This window comes from Coffea arabica, chromosome 2e, assembly GCF_036785885.1.
Source record: "Coffea arabica cultivar ET-39 chromosome 2e, Coffea Arabica ET-39 HiFi, whole genome shotgun sequence".
Taxonomy (NCBI): domain Eukaryota; kingdom Viridiplantae; phylum Streptophyta; class Magnoliopsida; order Gentianales; family Rubiaceae; genus Coffea; species Coffea arabica.
In genome coordinates, this window is record NC_092313.1 from 41,407,547 (window position 1) to 41,426,811 (window position 19,265).

Below are 19,265 nucleotides of genomic sequence, written 5' to 3' on the forward strand. Positions count from 1 at the left end.
AGTAAGCAGTACTTTAGAAACTCCATTTCCTTGGAATTTGGAAAATTTTAGTTTTGATACGATACATTAGAAAAGTCGTATCTCACGTTTTACAAGTCAAAAATTGGAAAACTTGGTACCGTTGGAAACCTCTTCCAAGGCACTAAAAGTCCCTAGAATACACTTTTCTAAGATTCCAAATGAAAAATATTCAAAAATAAGCTCAAAGTCTCTGTTTTGGTTCCTAAGGCAGATTTAGGTTGGTTTTTGGCCAAATTTGAAAATTCGGCAAAATTCACTTGATTGGAACTAGCTTTTGAAATTTGGTAATCTTTTAGAGTCGCAATCCAAGTTTACAGTAAAACAAGCAGAATGAGAAACGGAGTTTTGAGTACTAAGATATGGGAACTCAAATTTACCAAAATTTCCTAGTGAAACATGGGTTTTTCAAACTCGAGTCATGAACTTTGGTAATTTATTTGACCCATGAAACGGCCTCAGAATAACAACATAATTAGCAGTATAATACTACCATATAAGGGTTGTCCCTCCACCAAATTTCATGGAGAAATAACTACGGAAAGGTGGTCAACCAAACAACCCAAGTTTCGAAAATCCTAAGGCAAAACTGTCTTGAACCTTTTTGTTTTCCATTCCAAACGTTTGGCCAAGGAAAATCCTTCAAACATGGTTCATTTGTGTAGGTAAAGCCTAAAGAACACTCATGGTACATTTGATAAGTGTTTTAACTCCAAGAAACTCAATTGACAAGTCTATACCAAGTCTAACATCAATTCTGCTCAAAATTTAGGGTTTTCAAGGATAGGGCAGGTTTCGTATTTTGATCACCAATCACTCAATTCAACTCGGAATTGAGCATGGTTGGTGGCGTTGGAAAATAAATTTATAAAGCTATAATTTCACAGAAGAAATCATTTTGAAATTCAGCACACAACTAGCTCAAATTCGAGCCTCAAGTTGTAGCTTCTGAACTTCGTTCCAGGAAAACAGAGAAACAGGACAGTCATTTTTAAACGGTTGGTACAGGCCACTCAGTTGGAATTAGGGGTTGCATTTTATACCAAATGAAATCTGGGAATGTCTAGTTTCCAGTTCCGCAAACGGCACTCGATTCCGACATCGGACCAATGAGTTATAGCCGAAACAAGATGGCTGTCCAGTAGTGACGGGAATCATTCCCAGTTTTGGCAGATTCTAAAACTCAACATGCACTCACCCAAATCACGTAAATTTTTGAGAAAACTTTAAACACAACCTATATTTCATATTTTCATCAGAAACAAGTCAATTGGACTTCAAGAAAATACACTAAAATGCACGAAATTAGCAAGGCAGAATCGGCATGATCACATGCAGCTCCTCATTTGACTTCCTTTTCATTTTTGCCACTTAACTCTACTAAATTAGCACTTCATCAACACAATCAGCATCCAATCCTAGCTAATCAGATCATCCAAGTCATTGTGGAATTTCATAGAGCCCACTCACCAATTTTTCAACAATTTAAAGCTGCCCATGAGAATCCAAGAGCTCATGAGTGTAATTTAACTTCCATAAACCAAGAATTAAGTAGTGGATCATTACTTACTTTCTTAGGGAGCTAAGGCAGAATTTTCGGTCACTTTGAGCTGGAGAAAAACCGTGAGAGTTAGCTCTTTTCCTAGCTTATCTTGATCACCAAGTGATTTGAGGGTTGCATGTGAAATTTGGAGGAAATTGAGCAAGGAATTGAGGAGAGAGGGTGGAGGAATTTTTTGGTCTAGCTCTCCCTTGGTTGCTCGGCTGTTTGTGCGTAGGAGAGGAAGGAAATGCAGATACTATGAGCTTCTAGTGGTAAGCTTAAACGTGTGGCTCAATTGTACTTAAAGTTGTCCACTAACGTAGTGCACGTCCGCGTGCGTTTCGGCTCGATTTCTCGCGAGTTTATTGCACTAGTGCACTAAACCTCTAATGCACTTGCATTCATATTATTATTATTCACTCTTAATAGTTCCAAAATAATGGCCTAAGGTTCCTCAATTACTCGCGTGCGTAAAACGCGTATTTCCAATTTAAGCGCGAGATAATGAAATTTCTAAGAAATTCCTATGACGGTAATATAACTAACTAACCTTTGAACACTTAAATATAAAAATACCTATTTTGAGACTAATGCACAAGTTTCCAATTTTTTCCAAGTTTATTGTATTCTCGAATTGATTATTTACTCCAGTCGCGTATTTACTATTTTCACTTAACGAGCTTTCATAAATTAAATTTCGAAACGAATCACTTTAAAAATATAACTAAGCTATGGATACATTTAATTAGGCCAAAAAAAGATAGAAAATATTAATCGGAACATTTGGCCAAATAAATAATTAAATGGGTTACAATTTGGAGTTTAAATTAAATAATTTAAATTTTTTTTTGTGAGTCTTTACATCCTCTCCCCCTTAAGAAAATTTCGTCCTCGAAATTTACCTTGATCTGCGAACAGGTCTGGATACTTTTCTCGGATTGCCTCTTCAACTTCCCAGGTTGCTTCCTCTAACTCGTGGTTTCTCCAGAGAGCTTTTACTAAAGGTATCTGTTTACTTCTTAATTCTTTCACCTTTCTATCCAGAAGTTTCACCGGCCTCTCCTCATAGGTCAAAGTCTCATTAATCTCAATATATTTCGGTTGTAAAATGTGAGAAGGGTCTGGATGGTATTTCTTAAGCATGGATACATGGAAAATATTATGAATCCGAGATAAACTCGGTGGCAATTCCAACTTATAGGCTACACTCCCCACACGCTGGATAATCTTATAAGGCCCTACGAACCTTGGTTGTAGTTTCTTCCCCTTTCCAGACATCAAACTCGCTTTCAAAGGTGTGATCTTGAGAAATACTGGCTCTCCAACCGCAAATTCCAAATTCTTCCTCCGGTTATCGGCGTAACTCTTTTGACGACTTTGTGCGGTTTGAATTCTCTGACCTACTAACTTTATTTTCTCATTGGCTTCCTCAATCCATGGCACTGTAGTCGGGTTTAAGATCTTTCGTTCACCTACTTCGTCCCAACAAATCGGAGACCTACACTTTCGACCATAAAGTGCTTCATACGGGGCCATTTGAATAGAAGAGTGGTAACTATTATTATAAGCAAATTCTACCAAGGTTAAATACTTGTTCCAATTCTCCCCAAAATCCATCACACAAGTTCTCAACATATCTTCAAGGGTTTGAATCGTCCGCTCGGACTGTCCATCAGTCTGGGGATGGTAAGTAGTACTGAAATTCAATTTAGTCCCCAATACCTCTTGCATCTTTTGCCAGAACCTCGAAACAAATCTTGGATCTCTATCCGACACAATACTGACAGGAATTCCATGTAACCTAATGATTTCATCCAAATACAACTTGGCCAACTTCTCCAATGGGTATCTCATGTTAATCGGTAGAAAATGAGTCTATTTGGTCAATCTATCTACTATTACCCAAATAGCATCATGGCCTCTTTGTGTCCTCGGTAATCTTGATACAAAGTCCATAGTGATGTTCTCCCATTTCCACTCAGGTATTTCCAAAGGTTGCAAAAGTCCTGATGGTTTCTGATGTTCGGCCTTAACCTGTTGACAAGTTAAACAGGTTTGGACAAATTGGGCAATTTCTTTTTTCATGCTCTCCCACCAGTACAATCTCTTCAAATCTTGGTACATTTTATTCCCTCCAGGGTGTACCGTAAACTTCGATCAGTGTGCCTCCTCTAAAATTTTCTTCTTAAGCCCTTCATCTTTTGGCACCACTATCCGATTCTGAAACTTCAAAATATCATTTGATCCCAAATCAAAATCCGACCTTTCTCCCTTTTTGACACTTTCCACCCGCTTTTGCACCTCAGGGTCCTTTTCCTGAGACTCTTTAATACGTCCCATCAAGGTGGAATTCACTATAATGTTCCCAAGAATTATTTTCCTCGGCTCCAATCGAGGATTCCAATAACTAATTTCTTCTAACAAGTGAAGCTCCTTAATCATCAATCCGGCCACTTGTACTTGACGGCTTAGAGCATCAGCCACTATGTTGGCTTTTCCTGGATGATACTTTATCGTGCAATCATAGTCTTCTAGAAATTTCATCCATCTACGTTGCCTTAAATTCAGCTCCTTCTGAGAAAATAAGTACTTAAGGCTTTTGTGATCAGTGAAAACCTCAAATGTCACCCCGTATAGGTAATGCCTCCATTTCTTTAAAGCAAATACCACAACCGCTAACTCTGAGTCATGGGTCGGGTAATTTCTCTCATGTGGTTTTAATTTCCTAGAGGCGTAGGCTATCACTTTATCATTTTGCATTAAAACACAGTCTAATCCTTCCTTGAAAGCATCTGTGTAGACCACAAAGCTATCTTTTCCGTTCGGTAGAGCTAACACTGGCGCCCTAGTCAAACATCTTTTCAATTCCTGGAAGCTCTCCTCGCATTTAGGACTCTAAATAAACTTTCCGCTTTTCTTGGTCAGTTCAGTCATGGGTCCAGCGATCCTAGAAAAATCCTGGATAAATCTCCGGTAATATCCTGCCAATCCGATAAAACTTCGAATCTCAGTAGGATTTTCCGGTCGTTTCCACTTCGAAACAGCTTCCACTTTAGTTAGATCCACTTTAATTCCATCCTTAGAAATTATGTGTCCCAAGAAAGTCACTTCTTTTAACCAAAACTCACACTTGCTAAACTTAGCATACAATTGGTGCTCCCTTAGAGTTTGCAAAACAATCCTCAAGTGCTTCTCATGATCCTCCATATTCTTAGAATACACCAAAATATCGTCAATAAAGACCATAACAAATTGGTCCAAATAAGGTTTAAAAACCCTATGCATCAAATCCATGAAAGCAGCAGGTGCATTCGTTAACCCAAACGGCATTACAACAAACTCAAAGTGCCCGTATCTCGAGTTAAAAGCAGTCTTAGGAATATCCTTCTCCAAAATCCTCAATTGATAGTAACCCTGTCTCAAATCCAACTTCGAGAATACTATCGCCCCTTACAATTGGTCAAACAACTCATCAATGTGGGGCAGTGGGTACTTATTCTTAACTGTGACATTATTTAAGCCTCGGTAATCTATGCACAGTCTCAAACTCCCATCTTTCTTCTTAACAAATAAAATCGGGGCCCCCCATGGTGAATCACTTTCCCTTATAAAACCCCGTGCCAACAAATCCTGTAGTTGTAATTTTAATTCTTTCAATTGGGCTGGAGCCATTCGATATGGCGTCTTAGAGATAGGTGTTATTCCCGGGGTCAGATCAATCTTAAAAGCTATATCCCGTTCCGGGGGCAAAGACTCTAACTCTTCTGGAAAAATATCTAGAAAATCTTTCACTACTGGCATGTTTTCCAAATTCACCTTATCACTATGGGTATTAATAAGGAAGGCCAAATATCCTTGAGCTCCTCTACTTAATAATCTTCTAGCTCGAATTCCCGAAATAAGTGCAGACGAAACCAATTTACCCCTCACATCCAGCTTCAGGGTTGCCTCCCCTGAAATACACAATTCTACAATCTTTGTTCTACAGTTCAATTGAGCATTATAACGGGCTAGCCAATCCATCCCTAAAATCACATCATACCCCTTAATTGCCAAGCCTATCAAATCAGCCAACAATTTTCGTTCCTCAACGTAGATTTCACAATCCCTATACACCATGTTAGCAATTAAACTTTTGTCTCCAGTAGGCGTTTTAACTTCCAAGTCATAAGGTAACTTAATTGGTTTCAAGTCTATTCCATTCATGAAATTAGGGTTTACAAAAGAATGAGTCGCACCCGGATCAATCAAAATCTTAGCTAAACGGTGGAAGACAGGAACCGTACCTTCAACCACCTCAGTTGCATCTGGTATTTGCTGATGATCCAGCGCATAAACCCTAGCCGGTACCTTAGGTCGATTCCTCCAGCACTGGTCTGTTTGGAGGTTGACTTTTCTGGCCTTTGAGTGTTACCTCCAATCTTCGTTTTACTCGGACAGTTCACGAGTTGGTGCTCCGTGCACTACAAGAAAATTGGTCATCAGTGACAACTTTTCTCTGTGACGAAAAAAAGTTGTCACAAAAGTGGATCCTTTATTGACGACTTTCTAACTCGTCACAAACCTCTAATGGGAGCCAACTCATTTGTGACGACTTTTCTAAGTCGTCACTAGTAAACTCCCGCCAAAATTTAGCAAGAGCGCGGGAGTGTTTAGAACACACAATAGTGACGACATTAAGAACATCATCACTATTGCTTGGCCTATTTACAGACGACCTTTTGTTGTCGTCACTGATCACTAAAAAAAAAAGTTATTAGTGACAACATTTTGTAGTGATGACAATAGGTCGTCACAAAAGGAGTTTCTTTAGTCGCGACACCTAAAGTTGTCACAATTGCATCAAAGCAACTAAATGTTTAGTGACGACCCGTTATTTTCGTCACAAACTACACTGCAAGAAATATGGTCATTAGTGACAACATTTTTTAGTGACGACAAAAGTCGTCACAAAACGAGGTTGTTTAGTGACGACAAGGAAAGTTGTCATAATTGCTCAAAGCAACTAAGTCTTCAGTGACGACCTTGAAAAAGTTGTCACTAAAATGCTCTATATAGTGACAACTTCTAATATCGTCACTGTCACTCTACCGATTCGGATTTAGTGACAAGAATTGATCGTCACTGTTTAAAGTACTTATTTCTAAGTCACTTTCATTAATTCTACTGTGCCACCCTAACTTTTGCGATTTAGCCCCAAATGTTGTAAAAAATTCCATTAATTCCATTATGATACCTTAACTTTTACAATTTAGCCCCATATGTAGTACACCGATTTCTTTAATTCTATTATTACTCCCTAACTTTTGTAATTTAGCCCCATATGTAATTCACCAATTTCATTAATTCTACTATGGCACTCCAACTTTTGCAATTTAACCCCCATATGTAATACACCAATTTTATTATTTCTATTATGGCACCCTGACAACTTCTAATATCGTCACTGTCACTCTACCGATTCGGATTTAGTGACAAGAATTGATCGTCACTGTTTAAAGTACTTATTTCTAAGTCACTTTCATTAATTCTACTGTGCCACCCTAACTTTTGCGATTTAGCCCCAAATGTTGTAAAAAATTCCATTAATTCCATTATGATACCTTAACTTTTACAATTTAGCCCCATATGTAGTACACCGATTTCTTTAATTCTATTATTACTCCCTAACTTTTGTAATTTAGCCCCATATGTAATTCACCAATTTCATTAATTCTACTATGGCACTCTAACTTTTGCAATTTAACCCCCATATGTAATACACCAATTTTATTATTTCTATTATGGCACCCTAACTTTTACAATTTAGCCCCTATTTTTTATTAGGAAATTGCGAATGGTATCTTGATAAACTATGCATAAATATTTTATAATTTTCTCAAACTTAAGTAATAATTTGTTATAAACTCTAAAGATATATCTTTCATTACAATAGTTATAAGGCAGACAGGTCTTTTTATCAATGGAATAAGAAATTTATGCCAGATTTATCCTTTGTACTACATGCCAAGTAGTATTAGCAAAGGAATAACAAAGTACTACAAAGTAATTAACAAAATAGCCTTCAGGGAGTGTAGTTTATGGGCAAATGAGCATTATCTATTCAAAGTACCAACTTTTTATGGGCATTTTACTCTCAAACATATAATTTATGATAAATTTATAAATGTTTGTAAGTAAAATTCAAAAAGTGTTACACTGATTTCTTACAAAACGAAAACTGGCAGGTTATCTTTTCAACATAAATTAAATTTTTTTTTAAAAAGAAATGGCCCATAAAATACCAACTCTTTGTGGGTTTCCTCCATTACATGAACAAATATTCTGCTCTTTATGGGCATTTCACTCCGAATCATTTAATTTATGTTAAATACATAAATGTTTGTAAGTAAAATTCAAAAAGTGTTGCACTAATATTTTTATGGAAGGGAAACTGGTAGGTTTTGTATTTAACATAAATTAAATATGTGAAAGGAAAAAAAAAAGAAATTACCCATAAATCTATGTCTTGCAAATGTATACTAGTAAAATAGTTTCAAACAAAATTAAACATTAAAATAAACTGTAATTTATACACATTAAAATATTTGTAATTTATACACATTTTGCAACTACTACTTTGTGTTTTCTCTGTAATGAATTTTTTAACTATTGAGAACTTATGTTTTGTCTTGCAAATCTATACTAGTACAATAGTTTTAAACAAAATTAAACATTAAAATAAATGTTTCAAAAAGAACAAAAGTACATTTATCACTTGCGGTAATGTAACAAAATTTTCTCAACCATTATCAATATTTTCACAAAAGTATTAAAAACTAGCAATTGACAATATTAAAAACTAGCAATTTAATTAATGATGACTTTTCTTGTCATTATAATCTTGAATAAATTAGTGATAACACTATGTCATCACTAAATTTTCCAAGATTTTGACTTAACAATAATGTCTTATTAATAGCATTTGATTATTTTTAATGAAAGTCTGTTATAACCATAGAATTTGACTTTCGTTATTTTCAATTAATGATGTACTTTAGTGCTGCAATTATAAAAAATTGCAGGGCTAAAATATTTGCAAATTATAAAAGTATATTTTCACTTATATGTAATTAACAAATTTTGCCACCTATATTGATGAAAATTTGTGTTTTTGTACTAAAAAATAAAGAATAATACTATAGCAATAAAATCTATGCTTCAAACCAAATTAAAAATAAAAAAAGAATTGTGTTTTTGTAATCATTATGTGTTCTCTAATGATTTTTAACTGTTATATACTTATGAGCCTCCTTGTTAATTTAATTTTCTTGTATATGTAATAACTTCATTAGAATAAAAATAATTGAATAAATAAATAATTCATTAGTGTAAATAAACTTGTGACTACTTAACTTAGAATGATTATCAGTTAATTTGATATGAAAATTTGTGCCCAAGTTTTTTGGATATTGTTTGAGTTATGGGCGAAATCATCTCCACTAGAATTATTTTAGTTGTGAATACCATTACTTCATTTTTTTATTGTGCAAGATAAAGGTTTTCAGCGGAGTTGGTGGTGGAAACAGGTTTGAGAGATTGAGTTTGGGACGAAGGTGAAGGTTTTAATTAGCTATAGTGGTAGGAGTGGATCCCCTTCTTCATCCACCTCTTCCACCGAGATTAACCCATCTAACTCCACTTCCTTCAACCACCAAAATGGTGGTCCTGCTCCCCACCGCATCGCTGCCGGAGCAAATAACTCCGACTCGATGCACTCCTGGTGGGAGTCCATATCAAAAGCCCGCACTCGAATCCATCTCCTCTCCACTCTTCTCCCCGAAACCTCCTCAGTTCTCTCGTTCCTTGCCGACTCCGACCGCCCTGCCCGCTCCCTCCTCCTCTCTTCCGCCGCCTATTCCTCCATCTCATCTTCCCTCTCCTCCCCTTCATCCGGCTCCGACGACGACTCTCTTTGCCTGTGGCTATACGACACCTTCCTCTCCGCTGACTCCGAACTCCACCTCGTTGTCCTCTGCTATATCCCTCTCGTCTCCTCCTTCTATCTATCCCGCATCCACTCCTCCTCCACCACATCCGCTATCTCCCCCACCCCTAATCTCGCCGGCTTCGAAGCTGTCCTTCTTGTCCTCTACTCATTTGAAGTCAAGGCTCATTCGGGTATACCCGTGCTCATTTCAATCCCTGATCTCTCTCAACCTTCTCTTTATCACTCCTCTCGAAATCCCCCTTCGAATAAATCGAACCCCATTAACAATAACCCCTCGTCTCGGCCTCTAGTCGGCGTTCTATCGCCTCCTCTCGAACCCCAGATGGCGGTGAAGTCTACTAAACGAGCTTCCATTGTAGGCATTGCCCTTGATTGCTATTATAAGAAGATCTCGCAAATGCCCAGTTGGTCAGTAAAATCCATTAGTGATGACTTTTTACTTTTTTGTGACAAGAATAGATTGTCACTAAAGGTCAAATTTCTTGTAGTGGTGCTACCACAAGCTCTAGCAAGAAATACATCAAACTACACAGTGACAAAATATTGTAACTGAATCACATTTCTCCAATGACAAGTGCCTATTGTCAGTAAATCAAATGTCTTTATTGACAACAATTGTTGTAATTGAATTAAATTCTATATTGACAACAATATGTTGTCACTGTTGAAAGGTGTTTAGTGACAACAAAATTGCTAGTAATTGGACCATATACTGATGACCATTGTTGAGTTTTAGTGACGATATTGTTTCATGCATCATTGATAAGAAGTCATGTTGTCACTAAACTTAAAGCATTTATTGATGAGAAAAGTTGTCACAAAAGCTCTTTATTTACTGACGACTTTTAAGTCATCAGTGTATACTTTTACTGACGGGCATTCAGTGACGACCCTGTGACGACCGAAAAGTTGTCAGTAAAATCCATTAGTGATGACTTTTTACTTTTTTGTGACAAGAATAGATTGTCACTAAAGGTCAAATTTCTTGTAGTGGTGCTACCACAAGCTCTAGCAAGAAATACATCAAACTACACAGTGACAAAATATTGTAACTGAATCACATTTCTCCAATGACAAGTGCCTATTGTCAGTAAATCAAATGTCTTTATTGACAACAATTGTTGTAATTGAATTAAATTCTATATTGACAACAATATGTTGTCACTGTTGAAAGGTGTTTAGTGACAACAAAATTGCTAGTAATTGGACCATATACTGATGACCATTGTTGAGTTTTAGTGACGATATTGTTTCATGCATCATTGATAAGAAGTCATGTTGTCACTAAACTTAAAGCATTTATTGATGAGAAAAGTTGTCACAAAAGCTCTTTATTTACTGACGACTTTTAAGTCATCAGTGTATACTTTTACCGACGGGCATTCAGTGACGACCCTGTGACGACCGAAAAGTTGTCAGTAAAATCCATTAGTGATGACTTTTTACTTTTTTGTGACAAGAATAGATTGTCACTAAAGGTCAAATTTCTTGTAGTGGTGCTACCACAAGCTCTAGCAAGAAATACATCAAACTACACAGTGACAAAATATTGTAACTGAATCACATTTCTCCAATGACAAGTGCCTATTGTCAGTAAATCAAATGTCTTTATTGACAACAATTGTTGTAATTGAATTAAATTCTATATTGACAACAATATGTTGTCACTGTTGAAAGGTGTTTAGTGACAACAAAATTGCTAGTAATTGGACCATATACTGATGACCATTGTTGAGTTTTAGTGACGATATTGTTTCATGCATCATTGATAAGAAGTCATGTTGTCACTAAACTTAAAGCATTTATTGATGAGAAAAGTTGTCACAAAAGCTCTTTATTTACTGACGACTTTTAAGTCATCAGTGTATACTTTTACCGACGGGCATTCAGTGACGACCCTGTGACGACCGAAAAGTTGTCAGTAAAATCCATTAGTGATGACTTTTTACTTTTTTGTGACAAGAATAGATTGTCACTAAAGGTCAAATTTCTTGTAGTGGTGCTACCACAAGCTCTAGCAAGAAATACATCAAACTACACAGTGACAAAATATTGTAACTGAATCACATTTCTCCAATGACAAGTGCCTATTGTCAGTAAATCAAATGTCTTTATTGACAACAATTGTGGTAATTGAATTAAATTCTATATTGACAACAATATGTTGTCACTGTTGAAAGGTGTTTAGTGACAACAAAATTGCTAGTAATTGGACCATATACTGATGACCATTGTTGAGTTTTAGTGACGATATTGTTTCATGCATCATTGATAAGAAGTCATGTTGTCACTAAACTTAAAGCATTTATTGATGAGAAAAGTTGTCACAAAAGCTCTTTATTTACTGACGACTTTTAAGTCATCAGTGTATACTTTTACCGACGGGCATTCAGTGACGACCCTGTGACGACCGAAAAGTTGTCAGTAAAATCCATTAGTGATGACTTTTTACTTTTTTGTGACAAGAATAGATTGTCACTAAAGGTCAAATTTCTTGTAGTGGTGCTACCACAAGCTCTAGCAAGAAATACATCAAACTACACAGTGACAAAATATTGTAACTGAATCACATTTCTCCAATGACAAGTGCCTATTGTCAGTAAACCAAATGTCTTTATTGACAACAATTGTTGTAATTGAATTAAATTCTATATTGACAACAATATGTTGTCACTGTTGAAAGGTGTTTAGTGACAACAAAATTGCTAGTAATTGGACCATATACTGATGACCATTGTTGAGTTTTAGTGACGATATTGTTTCATGCATCATTGATAAGAAGTCATGTTGTCACTAAACTTAAAGCATTTATTGATGAGAAAAGTTGTCACAAAAGCTCTTTATTTACTGACGACTTTTAAGTCATCGGTGTATACTTTTACCGACGGGCATTCAGTGACGACCCTGTGACGACCGAAAAGTTGTCAGTAAAATCCATTAGTGATGACTTTTTACTTTTTTGTGACAAGAATAGATTGTCACTAAAGGTCAAATTTCTTGTAGTGGTGCTACCACAAGCTCTAGCAAGAAATACATCAAACTACACAGTGACAAAATATTGTAACTGAATCACATTTCTCCAATGACAAGTGCCTATTGTCAGTAAATCAAATGTCTTTATTGACAACAATTGTTGTAATTGAATTAAATTCTATATTGACAACAATATGTTGTCACTGTTGAAAGGTGTTTAGTGACAACAAAATTGCTAGTAATTGGACCATATACTGATGACCATTGTTGAGTTTTAGTGACGATATTGTTTCATGCATCATTGATAAGAAGTCATGTTGTCACTAAACTTAAAGCATTTATTGATGAGAAAAGTTGTCACAAAAGCTCTTTATTTACTGACGACTTTTAAGTCATCAGTGTATACTTTTACCGACGGGCATTCAGTGACGACCCTGTGACGACCGAAAAGTTGTCAGTAAAATCCATTAGTGATGACTTTTTACTTTTTTGTGACAAGAATTGATTGTCACTAAAGGTCAAATTTCTTGTAGTGGTGCTACCACAAGCTCTAGCAAGAAATACATCAAACTACACAGTGACAAAATATTGTAACTGAATCACATTTCTCCAATGACAAGTGCCTATTGTCAGTAAATCAAATGTCTTTATTGACAACAATTGTTGTAATTGAATTAAATTCTATATTGACAACAATATGTTGTCACTGTTGAAAGGTGTTTAGTGACAACAAAATTGCTAGTAATTGGACCATATACTGATGACCATTGTTGAGTTTTAGTGACGATATTGTTTCATGCATCATTGATAAGAAGTCATGTTGTCACTAAACTTAAAGCATTCATTGATGAGAAAAGTTGTCACAAAAGCTCTTTATTTACTGACGACTTTTAAGTCATCGGTGTATACTTTTACCGACGGGCATTCAGTGACGACCCTGTGACGACCGAAAAGTTGTCAGTAAAATCCATTAGTGATGACTTTTTACTTTTTTGTGACAAGAATAGATTGTCACTAAAGGTCAAATTTCTTGTAGTGGTGCTACCACAAGCTCTAGCAAGAAATACATCAAACTACACAGTGACAAAATATTGTAACTGAATCACATTTCTCCAATGACAAGTGCCTATTGTCAGTAAATCAAATGTCTTTATTGACAACAATTGTTGTAATTGAATTAAATTCTATATTGACAACAATATGTTGTCACTGTTGAAAGGTGTTTAGTGACAACAAAATTGCTAGTAATTGGACCATATACTGATGACCATTGTTGAGTTTTAGTGACGATATTGTTTCATGCATCATTGATAAGAAGTCATGTTGTCACTAAACTTAAAGCATTTATTGATGAGAAAAGTTGTCACAAAAGCTCTTTATTTACTGACGACTTTTAAGTCATCGGTGTATACTTTTACCGACGGGCATTCAGTGACGACCCTGTGACGACCGAAAAGTTGTCAGTAAAATCCATTAGTGATGACTTTTTACTTTTTTGTGACAAGAATAGATTGTCACTAAAGGTCAAATTTCTTGTAGTGGTGCTACCACAAGCTCTAGCAAGAAATACATCAAACTACACAGTGACAAAATATTGTAACTGAATCACATTTCTCCAATGACAAGTGCCTATTGTCAGTAAATCAAATGTCTTTATTGACAACAATTGTTGTAATTGAATTAAATTCTATATTGACAACAATATGTTGTCACTGTTGAAAGGTGTTTAGTGACAACAAAATTGCTAGTAATTGGACCATATACTGATGACCATTGTTGAGTTTTAGTGACGATATTGTTTCATGCATCATTGATAAGAAGTCATGTTGTCACTAAACTTAAAGCATTTATTGATGAGAAAAGTTGTCACAAAAGCTCTTTATTTACTGACGACTTTTAAGTCATCAGTGTATACTTTTACCGACGGGCATTCAGTGACGACCCTGTGACGACCGAAAAGTTGTCAGTAAAATCCATTAGTGATGACTTTTTACTTTTTTGTGACAAGAATTGATTGTCACTAAAGGTCAAATTTCTTGTAGTGGTGCTACCACAAGCTCTAGCAAGAAATACATCAAACTACACAGTGACAAAATATTGTAACTGAATCACATTTCTCCAATGACAAGTGCCTATTGTCAGTAAATCAAATGTCTTTATTGACAACAATTGTTGTAATTGAATTAAATTCTATATTGACAACAATATGTTGTCACTGTTGAAAGGTGTTTAGTGACAACAAAATTGCTAGTAATTGGACCATATACTGATGACCATTGTTGAGTTTTAGTGACGATATTGTTTCATGCATCATTGATAAGAAGTCATGTTGTCACTAAACTTAAAGCATTTATTGATGAGAAAAGTTGTCACAAAAGCTCTTTATTTACTGACGACTTTTAAGTCATCGGTGTATACTTTTACCGACGGGCATTCAGTGACGACCCTGTGACGACCGAAAAGTTGTCAGTAAAATCCATTAGTGATGACTTTTTACTTTTTTGTGACAAGAATAGATTGTCACTAAAGGTCAAATTTCTTGTAGTGGTGCTACCACAAGCTCTAGCAAGAAATACATCAAACTACACAGTGACAAAATATTGTAACTGAATCACATTTCTCCAATGACAAGTGCCTATTGTCAGTAAATCAAATGTCTTTATTGACAACAATTGTTGTAATTGAATTAAATTCTATATTGACAACAATATGTTGTCACTGTTGAAAGGTGTTTAGTGACAACAAAATTGCTAGTAATTGGACCATATACTGATGACCATTGTTGAGTTTTAGTGACGATATTGTTTCATGCATCATTGATAAGAAGCCATGTTGTCACTAAACTTAAAGCATTTATTGATGAGAAAAGTTGTCACAAAAGCTCTTTATTTACTGACGACTTTTAAGTCATCGGTGTATACTTTTACCGACGGGCATTCAGTGACGACCCTGTGACGACCGAAAAGTTGTCAGTAAAATCCATTAGTGATGACTTTTTACTTTTTTGTGACAAGAATAGATTGTCACTAAAGGTCAAATTTCTTGTAGTGGTGCTACCACAAGCTCTAGCAAGAAATACATCAAACTACACAGTGACAAAATATTGTAACTGAATCACATTTCTCCAATGACAAGTGCCTATTGTCAGTAAATCAAATGTCTTTATTGACAACAATTGTTGTAATTGAATTAAATTCTATATTGACAACAATATGTTGTCACTGTTGAAAGGTGTTTAGTGACAACAAAATTGCTAGTAATTGGACCATATACTGATGACCATTGTTGAGTTTTAGTGACGATATTGTTTCATGCATCATTGATAAGAAGTCATGTTGTCACTAAACTTAAAGCATTTATTGATGAGAAAAGTTGTCACAAAAGCTCTTTATTTACTGACGACTTTTAAGTCATCAGTGTATACTTTTACCGACGGGCATTCAGTGACGACCCTGTGACGACCGAAAAGTTGTCAGTAAAATCCATTAGTGATGACTTTTTACTTTTTTGTGACAAGAATAGATTGTCACTAAAGGTCAAATTTCTTGTAGTGGTGCTACCACAAGCCAAACACTTCCCAGACTTCCTCCAACATTCATTTTCAGAGTGGTTGGGTTTTCCACAGTATCCACAAGTGACTTGAGGGGTCACGGCTGAACCGCTAGAAGGCGCTCCCCTAGTATGAACCGGTCCACTACGACCTCCTTTGGATGAAACTCCCCTAGAAGGTCCAGTAGTCCTTATTCCTCCCATTCCTCTTCCAACTTTAGAAGGCTGTGAGCTCTTACTAGTCTGTCCAGAAGTACGACTAGAAAAGTTCCTCTTCCTATTGTGAAAGTCTTTAACTTGTATTCTTGCAGTTTCCACTCGTTGCGCTTTCTCTAAAGCCTCAGTAAAGGTGGAGATTTGGGCTGCAGCCAATCCCTCCTGAATTTCCACGTTAAGTCCCTACACAAACCGCCTTATCCTCTTCCTCTCATTGGTTACCAATTCAGGGGCATACTTAGAAAGCTAAGTAAATTTTCCTTCGTACTCAGCTACACTAAGGGTCCCTTGTTTCAACTTGATAAATTCATCCTCCATCTTTTCTTGAATCAGAGGTGAAAGAAATTTTTCATTAAACTCCCTCGTGAAATTCTCCCAAGTCCAAAGGGTTTGAACTCTCTCCCATTTTCCTTTTATCATGTCCCACCAAGCACGAGCCACTCCCTCAAATTGGAAAGTGGCAAAATTCACTTGCCTATCCTCAGTGTAGTCTAAGGCGGCGAATATACTGGTCATTCTTTCCAACCAATTCTCCGCCACCTCAGGATCGGGTTCACCAATAAACTTAGGCGGATTAAACTTCAAAAAGTTCTCTAAGGCTCGGTCCTCTCCTCTTTCCCGTTCCCCAGGATGGTTAAGTGGTCCAGGACCTTGCCTATCAGCTAAGCGTTCTAGGATGTCAGTCATCCTATTGATGGCAGTAGCCATTTGATTTTCCTCAATATTTTCCTGGCCTTGGATCGGTCCAGTTGCCGATCCCTGGTCATCCCCCTGAGGTTGGACCTGTCTAGTCCCTCGCCCATGGCCTCGACCACTTCTTAGTCCTTCCATAACCTAGGCGTGCCTAGTGCAAGAAATGAATCAATTTCGCGAGAAAATGCTTAAAACAAGAACCAATCACGAGAGCATTGAAAATAACAGTAATTTACATTCATTATAACTTCAGGTTCATACAACTAGCAAGTCATGGGAAAATTACAAAAATATAGCACGCAAGGGATACAATAGTACTTTTAGTCACAGAAGACTATAGTGAAAGCAAGTGCCACAAACATTGGCCACGCAGTCATGCAAAATACAATGGCCTCAGTACTTAGCATCACCCTTGCTAATCCTATCTACACAAGTCAAAAGGCAAAAGCGTCGATCACTAGGGGCCTAGTCTACCGCAGGACTACCAGGCGGAATCTCCTCCTCAGGGTCCTCCTCCTGGACCGGGCTCTGAACTATATCCGCTACTCCCTCTATCATCTCAGTGGCATCAGCCAAGATCCCGGAAGCCCGATCACGAACCTCCTCTCCTAATCTAGTGAGTCGAGCCCTAGTACTCTGGCGCTCCTCACGAACAACTGCAGCTGTAGCCACCTCGCCCTGTACTACCTCCTCAAGCTCAGCAATCCTCTCGCCTTGAGCACTAACCATCTGCCTAAACTCGTCCACCTCTGCCTGTAGGTCTAAGTTGGCAGTCACCAACTGACGTCGCTCGTCGTCCAATGCTAGCACAATGTGGTTCGGGTAGGCAAATGTCATCCTACATGGGCAACGAGGATATCTATTATAAGGCGTATATCGCACACGAGCTCCCCCCTAATAGCTTGGTAGTAAATGGGCCTAGAAAGCTCTACATGACCATTAGCATGGCCATTCCCGTTAGCTGTCGGGGCTCCATTTTCATTTTCCATCCCTGCAAAACAATTACACTTTTTGGGTTAGAACCTTAATCGCTATCTCGCATGGATGTCACTTAAGGTATGTCTAACTCAATCACTAGTTCACCCAAATATTACTTAAGGTACGACTAAGTCGTCCGGTCTCAGATCTTAAGGGTAGAGTATCTAGTATGTCTCCCATATAAATCTCTAACCTAGCGCTCTGATACCAATTGTGACGCCCCCACTTCTCCCTAAGGCGAACCAGAGGGTATCAGCGGAACGTCTGCCTAGCTCTCGCCAGGACTCAAGCAGTTTCCATTCAAGCTTAAAGCAAAATCATTCAACAACACTAGATAAGTAAGAAAGTGCGGAAAACTTCCAAACTTAACAATATACATAACGCTTATCCAATCATTACATTAAATTTTCAAAAGGTACATCAATACCCAAAATATACTACGTCCGGATACATCAAATATCCAAACCAAATATTAGGTTTCCGAAGTACAACCAGTAAGAGGTCTAGCCCAAAATATATTAAAATCCTAAGCCAGAAGTGTATCACAAGAGTTCCTCCAAGTACCATTCCATACCAAATCCTGTTAAGGAAAACAATTCTACAGGGTGAGCAAAACGCTCGTGAGGCCAAGGAGACACATGCAATCACATAGTCCAAATAACAAGCCCAATTAACAGGTCAAATAAGAAAGTACAAACAATTGCCAATTCCAATGAAATGTAAACAGAAACAATTCAAGGATATGGTAGCTCTCAGGAGCTAAGTTCCACTTGCATTGCCAGGGTCATTCGTATACCTTTCCACGATGACTCTCCGTCAACCGGGTTGGTATTTCCAATCCGTAGATCTCCACTTACTTCCCTCCATCCATCATTTCACCCTCTCGGATCCGTAACCAGCAGGCATGTAAGGGCGATACTATACAAGTATGCGAAGCAAGATCTCAAAAGATCAAGCTTTAGGTCCCAAGATTTACCAAATTTTCCCGACCAAGACCTCACGATTGGCTGCGAGATTACGAGGTATAACCATTGGGTTTTGGGTGTCCCCACAGGTTAGGTTTTCAAAACCAAATCAAGTTTTAGCCGATGAGATTTCTCTGCATTCGACTTTAGGTCATGTACATGTAAAATCCAGTAATTTCATGTAATTCATGTAGCAGGTCATGTATTGATCCAAGTAAAGGAGATAAAGTGCGGTAAAGTACACACTTTCCCCAACAAGTACAGTTCAAGTAACAACAGGTTCAAGTAAAGTTCATGTAGGCAACAGATCTCAAGCAAAGTGCAAGTAAACATGCACTTG

General features: G+C 37.1%; 1 protein-coding gene across 1 annotated transcript; it reads left to right on the top strand.

The window, feature by feature from the left end:
- Positions 1-9,312: 9,312 nt before the first annotated feature.
- Positions 9,313-10,104, top strand: LOC140036296 (uncharacterized). Its single transcript, XM_072077654.1, has one exon. It carries the CDS (start codon positions 9,313-9,315, stop codon positions 10,102-10,104), a length of 792 nt encoding a protein of 263 aa, XP_071933755.1.
- Positions 10,105-19,265: the final 9,161 nt, after the last annotated feature.

Excerpts from the sequence above, each read along its gene's own strand:
- LOC140036296 (XM_072077654.1), top strand. The coding sequence starts at position 9,313 with ATGCACTCCTGGTGGGAGTCCATATCAAAAGCCCGCACTCGAATCCAT.